We start from the raw sequence: 14,259 nt of genomic DNA on the forward strand, positions 1-14,259 counted from the left end.
CATGATAATTGAGGAGAGGAATGAACCACTGGACGACTGCTTCTGATAATTGGAGACAGGGCTATTTGGTCATCTGTTGAGGGCCCACCATGCGCTTTCAGTAACTGGAGCCGAGAAGCAGATCAGAGTTGCTTCTGATAAAACCATGGTTTGGGGGTTCAAAATCATGGTTTGCCCCCAAACTATGGTTTCATATTTTTCAGAGGCTGTTTGGCTGGCATTTTTTCCAAACCATGGTTTGGGGTGCTTGCCAAACAACCCCTAGATTATATAACTAACATCCCGTTCATGTCCTAGTAGGAGCAAAGGTGTAATATTTGAAAAAATATGAGTATGTAAGCCTAATTGGGTGTAGGTCTCCTAGAAGGTAACAGATGCGTGCAAAAATTTCTTCAGACCAGACAGAGATTGGCCTTCGAATGCAAGGGCAGAAGGGAGCTTGATTGCAAGACCCAACCGTCGAGCAGGGACGGAAGTCTGACCTGATCAATTTGATTAGGCACTCTCCATCTATTTTCATTGTTCAACTTTTAACAACATGAAAAAACCAAAAACTCTCTGCCCTCCCTCTCTATCTATCCAAGGAATGGAAAGGCAAAGGCCTTTGGTGTCCCCTCCAGTCAAGAATTAAAGCCTCATGTGGTGAAGAGCCGACATCAAGATACCAAACCTTCTCGTTGATGTAAGCTCTTGGGGCAAATTAGTCTATTATCCCTAGAGTAACTTTTATCCGTTAAGCGATGGCCCTTCCACTCGGCACCGTCAGATGATGTCCAAAAATTTAAGAAAAATCCCAGAGACATTGTTTGATGGGAAAATCCTAATAAAACCTGGTTGAAATACTTAAATCCAAATTAAGGCTTATACTTTTAACAAATTTTTAATCAAGCCATGAAGCCTAATTTAGAATTTTTGAATGTTGTTAGATGACTAAAATGTCCTTCTTTAATTAAAAATAATAATTATTTTACTCTTAACTAATCTCTCATATCTCATGATTATTTTAGGACAAAAAACACATAAGTAATTTTATAGTGTTTAAAATTTGTATATATAACTAAAAGCTTAAAAAATATTCTAATAAAACATTTTAAATTACAATGTAAATAGCCTTGAAATAAATATTTTTTTATTTCTGTTTGCAAATACTTATTTTAAGATCTCAAAATATTTTAATTAAAAAATTTAATATTATGTTCTTATAATTTACGTTAGTTTTATTTAGTTAAGCAGATGTTGGTTTCCTACACAAAAACATAATTTACAACAACTTAATAATAAATATTTCTTGTAACTAAGATATTTTAAAATCTTAAAATAAATATTTACAACCTAAAAGTACAAAATATTTAGCTAAAGGACACTTATAATGTAATTTAATATGTTTTGATTAAAATATCTTTGCAGGTTTTAATTATATATACAAATTTTAAATGCTATAAAAATACTTATGTGTTTTTTAGTCCTAAAAATAATTATAAGAGATGAGCGAACACTTGGGAGGGGCAAAATAATCAATTTTTATTTTAATTAAAGAGGGCATTATGGTCACATTCATAAATCCCTAATGAGGCCTCATGGCCTGATTAGAAATTTGTTAAAAATATAGGCTGAATTTGGATTTACGTATTTCAATTAGATTTAATTGGAATTCTCCCTTATTGGATAATAGAGAATAATTTTCACACATATTTAAACTTAATTGAGATATAAATAAAAAATCACCTAAAAAATAATGTCATATAAAATCATTCTTAATGCTTTTTGAATCCTTTTGGACCTTTTAAATAAATCTTCATAAATAGTATCTACGTTTATAAACATGTATGGGTTTTTACACACCCATTTGGGTTTAGATATGATTGGATCATGTCCTAAAACTCCCATGATCTATTACATAATGTATTTGCCCCCTAGTTTAATAGATTGCAGTTCCATTGGTTCCTCTTTGCACAGACAATTGCATCGAGCCTTCAATCACATGGGAATTGGGTTCGAATACTCTTTTTAGGCCTTTAAAACATGCTCTTATCTTTCTTAACATCTAAGTGTGTATACACTAATAACTCACATGCCAAACATTGCGGCATTGAAACTATGTTGTCATGTGTCATATCAAGCTTCACATATATGATTGTTCATGTTATCATCAAAGCAATTATGGACTTAGATTCTCTCCACTACCGTCTTTTTTCCTTCGCAACCATCGGATCAGGACTTTAAGGGTTCAGATTTAACATCTTATAAACATAGTGTTATTAAAAATAAATAAATAAATAGATTTAAATTGTTAAAATTTGGTCTAAACAATTCACAACTGTAATAAAAAATTGAGAAAAATTTGCTCCATAATTACAGCTTACAACTATGAATTCATCATATTAAATTTTAATAGTTTAAATTTATTTATCTATTTTTAATAATAATATTTATTTTTATAAAATGTTATAAAATATTAAATCTGGATCCTTGAAGTTTTAATCCAATGGTTGTGAAGGGAAAAGGAGGGTAGTGGAGGGGAAGAAGATAGGAAGGGTAGTGGAGAGAATACAAGTCCAGCAATTATATATGTCTTCCTCCATGTAAGCATTCTTGGACTAAACATCTCTTGAATACTCTGGAGGACTTATTGGGCCTTTTAACTAGATATTTGCTTTTTTGGGCTTTAAACCTTTATATTGAATGCGTACTCTATCACTTTTCACTATATTCTGTTTTTTTTTCCAGTTTCTAGTTTTGTTGTGGAAAGGAAAAATCTTAATGGTTCTAATATCTTTTTTTAAAAATAAAAGTTGTGACTTGGGGGAATTTTAACAGAGAGAACAGAGAGAATAGAAGAGAGAGAAGAGAAGGGAAAATTTATTAAAATTTTTCACCCTACCTCTTCATTATTTTTAAAATAAAATCATTAAAAATTACCCCAAACATCCCATCCCTTCTATTCCTCTCGATCCATACAGAGGGAAATATTATTCAATTCATTTTAACCTAATTAAAGAAGGAATACCGAAATTTGGCTTGTTTGGATCTGTTTTTTGTTGTTTGTTTTAAACAATTTTATAAAATTGCTTTTAAAAACAAGTTTTTAAAAACAAAAAAATCTATTTGGATAATTGTTCTAAAGAATTACATTTGAAAATAAACATACTCAAATGAGAGGGTGAGGCTATGATGAAACTCAAATATTCAAAAGAAGAAAAAGCCATCAAGAGGAGAAAAAGGAGTTTCCCAATTTTTCCAAACAAAAAATAAGACTACAACAAACGAAAAACAAAAAACAATTAAACATTGTTTTGGTTTTTAAGTTTTTAAAAACAGATTTTTTAAAAAACATTTAACAAAAATGAATAGCCAAACAAGTTTTTGTTTTTTGTTTTTTTTGTTTATCAAAATATAAAACTGCTTTCAAAACAAAAAAAATCAAGGTAATTGTTTTTATTTATGTATTTTTTATTTTAGTTCATTATCTGTTTGGTTGGAGGGAGAAAAGGAGGGCTTTTACTCTCCTGTCCTTATTTGATATAAAAATACGGAAGGGAGATATTTCCAAATCCTCTTGTTTTAGTTAAACAAGATGGAGAAGATAGGAAGAAGAATTTTAGGGTCTGTTTGTTTTTATTCTCTGTTTTCTTGTTCTCAAAATAATTTTACAAAATTGTTTCTTAAAACAAGTTTTAAAAACAACAAAACAAAAAAACTTTGTTTTGATAACAACTTAAAAATGACAGTTAAAAAATATAAAAACACACATTGCCAGGTGGTAATTGTCACTGATAGTGATAAGTGACGGATAGTTGATGAGAAGAGGAGAAGATTTCTCTAATTTTTCAAAACAAAAAATAAAAAAAACAAAAAAAAATATAAAGGTTGTTTGGGTTTTTTAGTTTTCAAAAACAAGTTACTATTTTTTTGTTTTTTAAATAATTAACTAAAAATAAATTATCAAACAAATTTTTTTGTTTTTCTGTTTTTTAAAAATAAAAATTGTTTCCAAAACAAGAAACCAAATGAGCTCCTAAACATTCTCCTTCAAAATCGGAAATTTGAAGGAATCTTCAAACTTTCTCTCCTTCACAGAATATCTCTCCTTTGCTAAAATCTTTCCCTCTTCTTCATTGAATCAAACATTATACATTTAAGTTCTTTCTTTTCCTAATAATATTATTGTTAGGTACTAATACTTTTTTGTAACTGTTGCTAAAGTTGTAAGGCTTCCATTAGCCAAAATGAATTATATCCAACTTTTTCCACAGCCAAAAAGATGCTCCCATATATGAGGTGGGGTTACTATTTTTTTGTTTTTTAAATAATTAACTAAAAATAAATTATCAAACAAATTTTTTTGTTTTTCTGTTTTTTAAAAAATAAAAATTGTTTCCAAAACAAGAAACCAAATGAGCTCCTAAACATTCTCCTTCAAAATCGGGGAAATTTGAAGGAATCTTCAAACTTTCTCTCCTTCACAGAATATCTCTCCTTTGCTAAAATTCTTTCCCTCTTCTTCATTGAATCAAACATTATACATTTAAGTTCTTTCATCCCATCCCTTCTATTCCTCTCGATCCATGCAGAGGGAAATATTCAATTCATTTTAAACCTAATTAAAGAAGGAATACCGAAATTTGGCTTGTTTGGATCTGTTTTTGGTTGTTTGTTTTTAAAATTTTATAAAATTTCTTTTAAAACAAGTTTTGAAAACAAAAAAAATCTATTTGGAAATTGTTCTAAAGAATTACATTTGAAAATAAACATACTCAAATGAGAGGGTGAGGCTATGATGAAACTCAAATATTCAAAAGAAGAAAAAGCCATCAAGAGGAGAACAAAAAATAAGAACTACAAAACGAAAAACAAAAAACAATTAAAATTGTTTTGGTTTTTAAGTTTTTAAAAACAGATTTTTTAAAAAACATTTAACAAAAAATGAATAGCCAAACAAGTTTTTGTTTTTTGTTTTTTTTGTTTATCAAAATAAAAAACTGCTTTCAAAACAAAAAAAATCAAGGTAATTGTTTTATTTATGTATTTTTTATTTTAGTTCATTATCTGTTTGGTTGGAGGGAGAAAAGGAGGGCTTTTACTCTCCTGTCCTTATTTGATATAAAAATACGGAAGGGAGATATTTCCAATACTCTTGTTTTAGTTAAAACAGATGGAGAAGATAGGAAGAAGAATTTTAGGGTCTGTTTGTTTTTATTCTCTGTTTTCTTGTTCTCAAAATAATTTTACAAAATTGTTTCTTAAAACAAGTTTTAAAAACAACAAAACAAAAAACTTTGTTTTGATAACTTAAAAATGACAGTTAAAAAATATAAAATCACAATTGCCGGGTGGTAATTGTCACTGATAGTGATAAGTGACGGATAGTTGATGAGAAGAGGAGAAGATTTCTCTAATTTTTCAAAACAAAAAAAAAAAAAAAAACAAAAAAATATAAAGGTTGTTTTGGTTTTTTAGTTTTCAAAAACAAGTTACTATTTTTTTGTTTTTTAAATAATTAACTAAAAATAAATTATCAAACAAATTTTTTTGTTTTTCTGTTTTTTAAAAATAAAAAAATTGTTTCCAAAACAAGAAACCAAATGAGCTCCTAAACATTCTCCTTCAAAATCGGGGAAATTTGAAGGAATCTTCAAACTTTCTCTCCTTCACAGAATATCTCTCCTTTGCTAAAATTCTTTCCCTCTTCTTCATTGAATCAAACATTATACATTTAAGTTCTTTCTTTTCCTAATAATATTATTGTTAGATACTAATACTTTTTTGTAACTGTTGCTAAAGTTGTAAGGCTTCCATTAAGCCAAAATGAATTATATCCAACTTTTTCTCACAGCCAAAAAGATGCTCCCATATATGAGGTGGGATCTCTCCCACCCGCAATAATGTATATGTTCAATCTTCTGACTTTTTGCAATATACTACCTCTTGTTTTTAATATAAGAGTTCATTTGACTTTTATTTTGATCTTAAATCTAAGATCTCAATTTACTTTGTCTCTCATATCTACCTTTTGTTTTCCAAGGTGGTCCTTGTAATAATAGTAGTTATAGCTAATACACTTGATTAGCAAGGATATTTTAGGAAAGATAACCCCTATTTATTACAAATAACTACCTTAACTAAGTTTTTTAATTTATTCAAATTAGTCAACTAGCTCTTATACTAAGAAATGGGGTAGTATAAAACTAAAGTCAAAACCCTTTTTTTCCCTTGAAATGTTTGTTGAGAATCCATTAATAAGGAAGGCACGCCATTATCCAATCTTATTGGTAAGAATTATTGGCCATTAATTAATTTGAAGCCTGAGTGAAATGTTGACCAATTTTGTGATATATGTATGGATGTATATAGTGCACTCAACGGTTGGTTGATTGGATCAATCTCCCAGTATTGTGTGGTCCTCCTGTATCTCTCTCTTTGTTGATTGATGAGAAGGTTTGTGATAGTTGCAATTCTAGTGTTTTATGATCTCATTCATCATATTTTGGGTCAGTGTTTCATATCATTCCAAAATATGTCTTCTTTTTAATAACTTTTGAATCATCTTTAATTTTATTTTTTTCCCCCTTTTGCTACATATATATCAATCCACCGCACATATATATTACTCTTTTTTATCTTTAATATAAAAACTAGCTAAGGTTAGAGTTTTTTTTTTTGGTTACATAGTTGAGGTTAGATTTAATTATAAATGTAAGACCTAAATTCACTTGGTTTCTTATATTTATCATTTTCTCCCTTCAATTAATTTACCTAAATTATACATTGGTATATAATCTAATGTTATATAGAAATCTTTCAAGAAAATTATGTCACACTTTGTTATAATTAACTAACTTTAACCACTTTAATCTACTCATCAATTAATTAAATACGCCTCCAGTTCTAAATATAAGATCTTTATACACATTAGTATAAAAGTCTTATGTTTAGGATCGGAGGAGTAGTTTTTATATTAAAAATCCAAGGTAGTATATGCAAATATAAAGCCAGCAGGAGCCAAAAGCAAGCTGATAGGCCAAAGGCAAAGACGTATTTTTATGCATAACATGAAATCAATGAGATGCTTTTAAGTTATGAAAAAAAAATAACAAACTTCATTGTTTACATTGAATAACATTGATATGTAATAAAAGAATGGAAATGATCGAAAACTAATTAAATTATAATATTAAAGGGATGAGTAAAATTTTAGAAATAATAAATCGGTATTTTCCTTTATATTGCTTTTTCTTTTTTCCGTCTTCTTAGGGATTGGCCGCCATTGTATTGCTTGACGGGGACAGCCACTCTCCCTTGGTTAACAGGCTTTTTCCATTCACTTTGTCGATTTCCATTTAAATATTATTTTCCCTCTTTTCTTTGACAGAATCTGGTTTTAGGTTTCGGGTATATTAAAAAAAACAAAAACAAAAAACAAAAGCAATCTAGTTTTAGATTTTGGGTGCGGGGATTCCGGATCTATTGATTACTACTTTTTCATATTAATATTATTATTTAGTGGGAAAAATCTTAATGCTACTACATGAAAAATTCTGATTCGCACACATTAAATTAAACTCCTAAAGAAATATTCTTACATTTTTATTATTTTAATAACTAAATAATTATTCTTTAAATTTCGTTATTAACATACACACACATATTTTCTCTACATTTTCGAAATGTCAGAAAGTTCAAAATATAAAAGAAATTTTTTTCCTATCTTTCTCATTTGTCTGTTTTATTTAGTTTTGATCTTTTTTAAAAAAAAAATTTTGGGCAACAGTTTATTAGTGTTTGACGGTTTTTTACACACTATTATTGATTGAGGTATGATTTGTATCAGTTTTGAAATTTTAAAGAATAATAATTCGACACTGTATTTTACTAATATTTATTATTTGAATCAAGAATTTCAAGAGATTTATAGTTTTATTTTTTATTTTAAAATAATTTTAAAAGCTTAGAATTTAAAAATGATATAAAGGGTTGGTCTTTTTAGGCCCTAGCTTGTCAAGGGTGGTCCTTTAGGGCTGAGCAAGCCCTTGTTGACAGCTTTATATCTGGATTAATGGTGAAGATTTAATATTCCACTTTACGTGATAAATATATATGTGTGAAAATAGTTTTGTCTTATAAAGTTCTAAGTATTGGGAGGATAAATTCTCCAACTTCATGGATAATAAAACATGATTAATTTTGATAACCATGAAAAAAGTAATATGATAGCTTTTTAAGAAAATAATATACAAGTCAGTGAAGATTAATCTAACTATTAAAGCCGCAACTCATCTCCTATAAACATGTTTTTGTTACTCACATGAAGATCTTGTTGTTGAGAGATGATTCTACTATCGTGCCAATATAGTCAAAATGTGCTGATTTAGACCGTCAGATTATATATTGATCTAATTGCTGTAAAACAAAGGAGCTGTAATAATCATCCCAATCCTTTTTCAAATTTGATCTCTGAATCCCACCACTCTCTCCTTACCTTGGCCATTCCTCTCAGTCTCCTCCTTCGTTGATCAACCCTGGAAATGTCTACAAATGAGGAAGAAGGTCACAAGTTTGCGAATAATAAAAGGAAAATCAATATGATGTCTCAAGGGAAAAAAAATTAGGGAGAATTGCAATAAGATCACGTGGAAGGAACATATTCACACAAAAAAAAATTCAATGACAAGTGAGTAGCTAAAACATGTTATTTCCCATTATAAAACTTATCATTATGAGCTGCTCAGTTGTTATGAGACCTTTTTGTGAATATGTTCCTTTATGGGACCTTATTGCAATTTTTTCAAAAATTTGAAAGTCTTAATAACAAGTGAGTAGCATGGGTCTTGTTGTCATTTGATGTATTGAAATTTGCCATTCACTTGTTATGTGATATTTTGGTAATTATGTTATTTTTTTAATATTACATCGGAATTTTTTGAAGAATAAATATGTAACTTGATGCTCACCATTTCCATAGAATAAAGTGCACATACAATATAAAATCCAATGTCAAATATTAAGACACCTTCAGAGTCCAGACCACAGTGAACTTTTATTTATAGCGGAGCTTTCATGCTATATAAAGGCTAAGCAATAAATGAGTAACATATAATGATAAGTTTCAGTACATGAAATGACAATAAGTTGATGTTGTCTACTTATTATGAAATTAAATTTTCTAGGAACTATATTCATTTTTCTATTGGCCCATACATATTAACACACATCTATACCATTCCACCGTACCATTGGACGGCCACCGTAGACACAAATTGGATAAAATTTATACAGAATTTTAAATAAAGTAAAAAAAATCAATAAAAATCGGATAAAAATGTTTTAAAAAATTAAATTAGAAAGTTATGGGGGTGGCGGGTGGAAAAGGCAAATAAATATAGTGAGGTTAATGGAGATGTTGTGGGGATGGCAGAGTCGGTGGGTGGGTCGTTGGGGCCACTTTTCTTTTCTTCTGCAAATGTGGCCTCTGACGCTATCTCCACTTTTCTCCCTTTCTCCCGTTCCATTTCGACCCAACTTCCCATAATCTTTTCTTTTCTTTTTCAAACTTCATTCATTTAAAAAAAAAAAATTTCCCTGTTTTCCTCCCATCGATAGTGATTTAGCACAATTGAAAAACTTAATATATTTCTTAAGTAAACTTAGGATTTAAATCTTATAAATGAATGAACTTGGCTCTAAATAAACTCTTGATTAAGAAAAAAAATTAAACATTTGAAAAAGAGACACCTTAGCTTCAGTATTTGAATTTTAATACAATTTATTAGCGACATTAATTAAGAAGTAATTTTCTTTTGAAAAATACTACATCTGGTTCTAAATATAACTAGATCTTATATTTAAAACTGGAGGTAGTATATTTGATCATGACATTTGAGTTGAGTTGAAAATTTTTTTTAAAAAAAAGGTGGTATAATCTAATAGGCACAATGTTGGATTTTAACAGTTATATGTTGACTAAAATTTATTAGGTATGCATTTAGTTTCAAGCTGAAAATTATTAGTTACAACTGTTTCTAGAATCATGGGTTGGGTGGTTTTTATTAGTTTATTACAATCTGGCTCAGAATGAATAATAATAGCAAAGAGTTGTGAAAACGAATTCTAGTTTTTTAATTAGTAACGTTATGAATGAATTTGCTAGTAAATTTTTGAATCAAGCCCCCATCTGACTTGAAAAACTTCAAAATTAAAATAACCAAAAATAAGTCAAAATCCAATAATACTACTTCTCATCTTTAATATAAGAGTTAGTAGTTTTTTTTTTTAAATTATCCCTATTGATTGTAAGAGGTTTCAACCGAGGGATATTTTCCATGCACATAATTAAATAAGACAGTTTTAAAAATTAACATATATTTGTTATAATTAACTAACTTAATTATTTTTTTAATCTTCTTAAATTAATTAATTATATAATTTTTATATTAAGAATCAGAGGTAATATTATTTAACATTAGTAAAAAGTCAATTAACAATGCTGGTGAAGTGGAACCATAAAAAATTTAATTAATTAATTTATATATAAGCGTGGAAAGATATTTACTTAACTATAACTGACTTTCAGCATGTATGTGTGTCGTGTCTATACACACACACACACAGAGTTTGACAAGAGTTCCTCAATGTCATTCTAAGGTCAAAACATTAATTTTTTTTTCATATTATTGCTTATAGGATACAACTAGAGTGATACATGGACAGTTGTGAATCTGTTACATTTTATTTCTTCAATTATACATATTATAAGGAAAAATCTCAAAAAAAAAAAAAGGTTGTTGAATTTCAAAATTTCAAATCAGTATTAATTACTATACTCATAAAGAAAATAACTACATTTAAAAAGCAAATGATAACACGTTTTTGTAGTGATTCCTATTTTAAAATTTTGAAATTCAAATAATCATTTTTTTGGGATTTTCCTTGTATTATAATGCTTCAGAAAATTCTTTCATTTAACCCTCGATGTTAAAGCATATGTGGAAGTCTTTATGTTATATTTTTAAATCATTGTCTTGCTCATTTGATGAAGGATTCTGAGGACAACACAAGTCTGAAAATTTAAAAGAATAAAATTTAAAAATACTTAAAACTTAATAATTTTCTTTTGGCCAAAAATATAATCATTTTCAGAATACCAAAATTTCTTGATAAATAAAACTATAACTGATTTTTTACAAATGTATAAATAAATTAATTACTTAAATTGGATGTAATAGATGACTTCTCTTAAATAATGAGTCAGACAAATACTCAAATATCGAATCTTACCTATCGAATCCCTAATAACTATATAGAAAAGTGACAATAAGTCTTGAAAAGAAATTGACTTTTTTTCCTCGGCGTGATCCACAGATTGAATGATTACTTATTAGAAGCAAGTTATATTGTGTGGTGAATGAAACCAACATAGTTAATTGGTGTGTGACGGCAAGGCCCACCCAATGAAAATATTGCAATTCTGAGAGGGAAACAAAAAGTTGATGACACACAAGAAAGAGAAGCAGTGCTATTCATATGCATGCATGTCTCTAATAACTTTGCTTTTTTTTTTGCCTCCCCCTCACCCCACCTCCCTATAAATATTCCCACACCTCTCATTTCCCATGAAAAAGAGAAATACTTTTCCATTAAGTATTTTCCAGTTATATATCTACAAAAATGGTTAATTCACTGAGATCTCTCTTCCTAATAATTTCATTATTTACCATACTCTTGATGCTCTCCAAGTCAACCAGCGCAAGGCTCCATCCCAGAAGAAATAACACCTCGCCATCTTCTTCTCCTCCTCCTTCTTCTTCGCCTTCTTCGTCTTCTTCTTCTTTAGGTGATGGGAATAAGAAGTTTTGTCTGAGTTGGAGATTAGGAGTGGAGGCGAACAATGTGGTGGCGTGGGGCACAGTGCCGAGGGAGTGTCAGAAGGAGGTTGAGAGTTATATGATCGATGGGCAGTACGACGAGGATTTGGATTTGGTCATGCAACAGATCTCCACTTTCCTCAATTCCATTCCTCTTTCTTCTGATTCCTTGGATGCCTGGGTCTTGGACATTGACGAGACTTGCCTCTCCAATCTTTATTATTACAAAACTAAGAGATTCGGGTGCGTATCATTCTCTCACTCTAGCTGGCCTTTTCTGCTTGCACACGCAAGTAGTAAATGTAAACATCTCTCCTATCAAGAATTTGAATCTTCTTTCATCACATGACAAGGGACTAATCCTTTTTATACTAAATTCAACCTGCCGGTCTCTCACTCTATCCAGTCTTTTATTACTGTGAAGTTTTTAACGTTAATGAGGTGATCAATATTATATGTATGTATAGGTGTGATCCATATGATCCTGTGGGGTTCAGGGCGTGGGCCAGCAAAGGAGGGAGCCCGGCAATATCTCCTGTGCTTCAATTATTCAATAAACTCTTGGACAAAGGATTCAAAGTGTTCTTAGTCTCTGGGAGAGACCAGGAGACTCTTGGTCAGGCCACCATCAACAACTTGCATAATCAAGGCTTCATTGGCTACCAACGCCTTATTTTAAGGTAACGTATGTAGTGCCTCCGGTTGGAAATTGGATTTTTTTTTTGGGGTATAACTTAGAGTATTGTCAAGCCACTTTAGGTTTGAAACTAATTTCTATCAAGCCAGGAGCGTTAAAATTAAAATCCTTTAAATAAATCTTTTCAACAAATATGCTTTTCAAAATTTGAACTTTTATTCTTCTCTTACAGAAATGAGACCACTTACTATCTCACCCAACACATTGTTGGTGGTTGGAAATTAAATTTGATTCTAAATATAATATATTAATTCACATTATCTTCTAATTTGTAATTTATTTTCCAAATTATCCCTATTAATTACATATATTAAGGGGATTTCTATTAAAAGGTAGTTATGATTTGAGCAGCTCTTAAGGAATAATACTAAATTATTGATCCTTTCATTTCCATCACATGTTTATTTTGCAGAAGAGATTGAATTGAATAATGCATATGCATGCATGTTCATAAAAACTCAATTATTTACATTTACAGTTTTATTATTGGCACTTTCTGTCGTTGGGTTTTGATGAATTAATAAGCAAAAGGGGTGGTTTTTATTTTAATTATATATGCAGGAGTGTAGAATATAAAGGACAAAGTGCAGTGAGGTACAAGTCGGATATAAGGCAGAAATTAGAGAAGGAAGGTTACAGGATTTGGGGTAATGTGGGAGATCAATGGAGTGATATACGTGGAGACTCTACCGGCAATCGCACTTTTAAGCTCCCTAATCCCATGTATTTTGTTCCCTAACTTCCAATTTTAATGTTTCTTTTGTTTTATATGCTTTTTAGTTTGCACCATGTTTGGAAGTTCAATCTTCGTCATGGCTCTCTCACTATATGTATATCCGAATAAAAATAATATCACAATGATGCATTACAATATTAACTAATTTCCCCTTGTTTTGTTTGAATGTCTCATTAGCCCAATAGAGAAAAATATAAGGGAATTATGTTCTTTTTTTTTAATAAAAATATTTCAAACTGAGCTTATATATGTTTATGAAAGAATGACAGTTGATTCCCAAGAGCATCAATTTAATTAAAATTAGACCCTGAAAAAAGTTTCTATAAAATTAATTAAAAATAAAAAAGTCATATATTGTTTCAAATTCATGAGAATGAAACATTTATGTTTTAAATATATATTAATTTATAATTGAGAATTCTATTTGCAATTGATTTATAAATTTTTTTTTAAGAAAATTTTGTCAAAGACATGGCTGTTATAAGATTTATATTTTAAAATATAAGCACAAAGAAGGAGAAGACGCCAGGTCTTATGCCAAGAAAATTTATGTGGGTCAAGTAGGAATGAGTAATAGTAGTATATTTGACCCACAAACACAACCCAGCATGATTACGTCATCAGTCTCTCCTTTTTTGACGTGGATTTGACTCGGCCCAAACCGACCCAAATAAAGGAAGAAGAATTGGTAACTACCATTAAAAAAAAAAGAATCCGTGAAATTAAGATTTAAAAATTAGGCGTGAACCTGGCGCATTATTGAGAAATGAATTATATTAGTCATAATTTATATATTATATTATAAACTCGGTAAGAATTTATATTTTACATTTAATTTTACACTAATGGATATTGTATAGTGTGTGTGTTTAATATAAATTTTTAGGTTTATCTCTCTCTGTTTTTTTTCAAATTTTGGTATATTGTTTTATCTTAAAGAAGAAGAATAGAGAAGGAAACATTATTCA

The 14,259-nt window shown here is 29.4% G+C and overlaps 1 protein-coding gene across 1 annotated transcript; it reads left to right on the forward strand.

Annotated features, from left to right (window-relative positions):
• Positions 1-11,638: 11,638 nt before the first annotated feature.
• LOC114761213 (acid phosphatase 1-like) lies at positions 11,639-13,294 on the forward strand. The gene is made up of 3 exons (XM_028950543.1): positions 11,639-12,101; positions 12,326-12,538; positions 13,117-13,294. The coding sequence occupies exons 1-3, from the start codon at positions 11,662-11,664 to the stop codon at positions 13,292-13,294; spliced, it is 831 nt and encodes a 276-aa protein (XP_028806376.1). The 5' UTR covers positions 11,639-11,661.
• The last annotated feature ends 965 nt before the right edge of the window (positions 13,295-14,259 follow it).

Source organism: Neltuma alba, unplaced genomic scaffold (genome assembly GCF_004799145.2).
Source record: "Neltuma alba isolate B1F8T4 unplaced genomic scaffold, ASM479914v2 tig00011088_pilon, whole genome shotgun sequence".
Classification (NCBI taxonomy): domain Eukaryota; kingdom Viridiplantae; phylum Streptophyta; class Magnoliopsida; order Fabales; family Fabaceae; genus Neltuma; species Neltuma alba.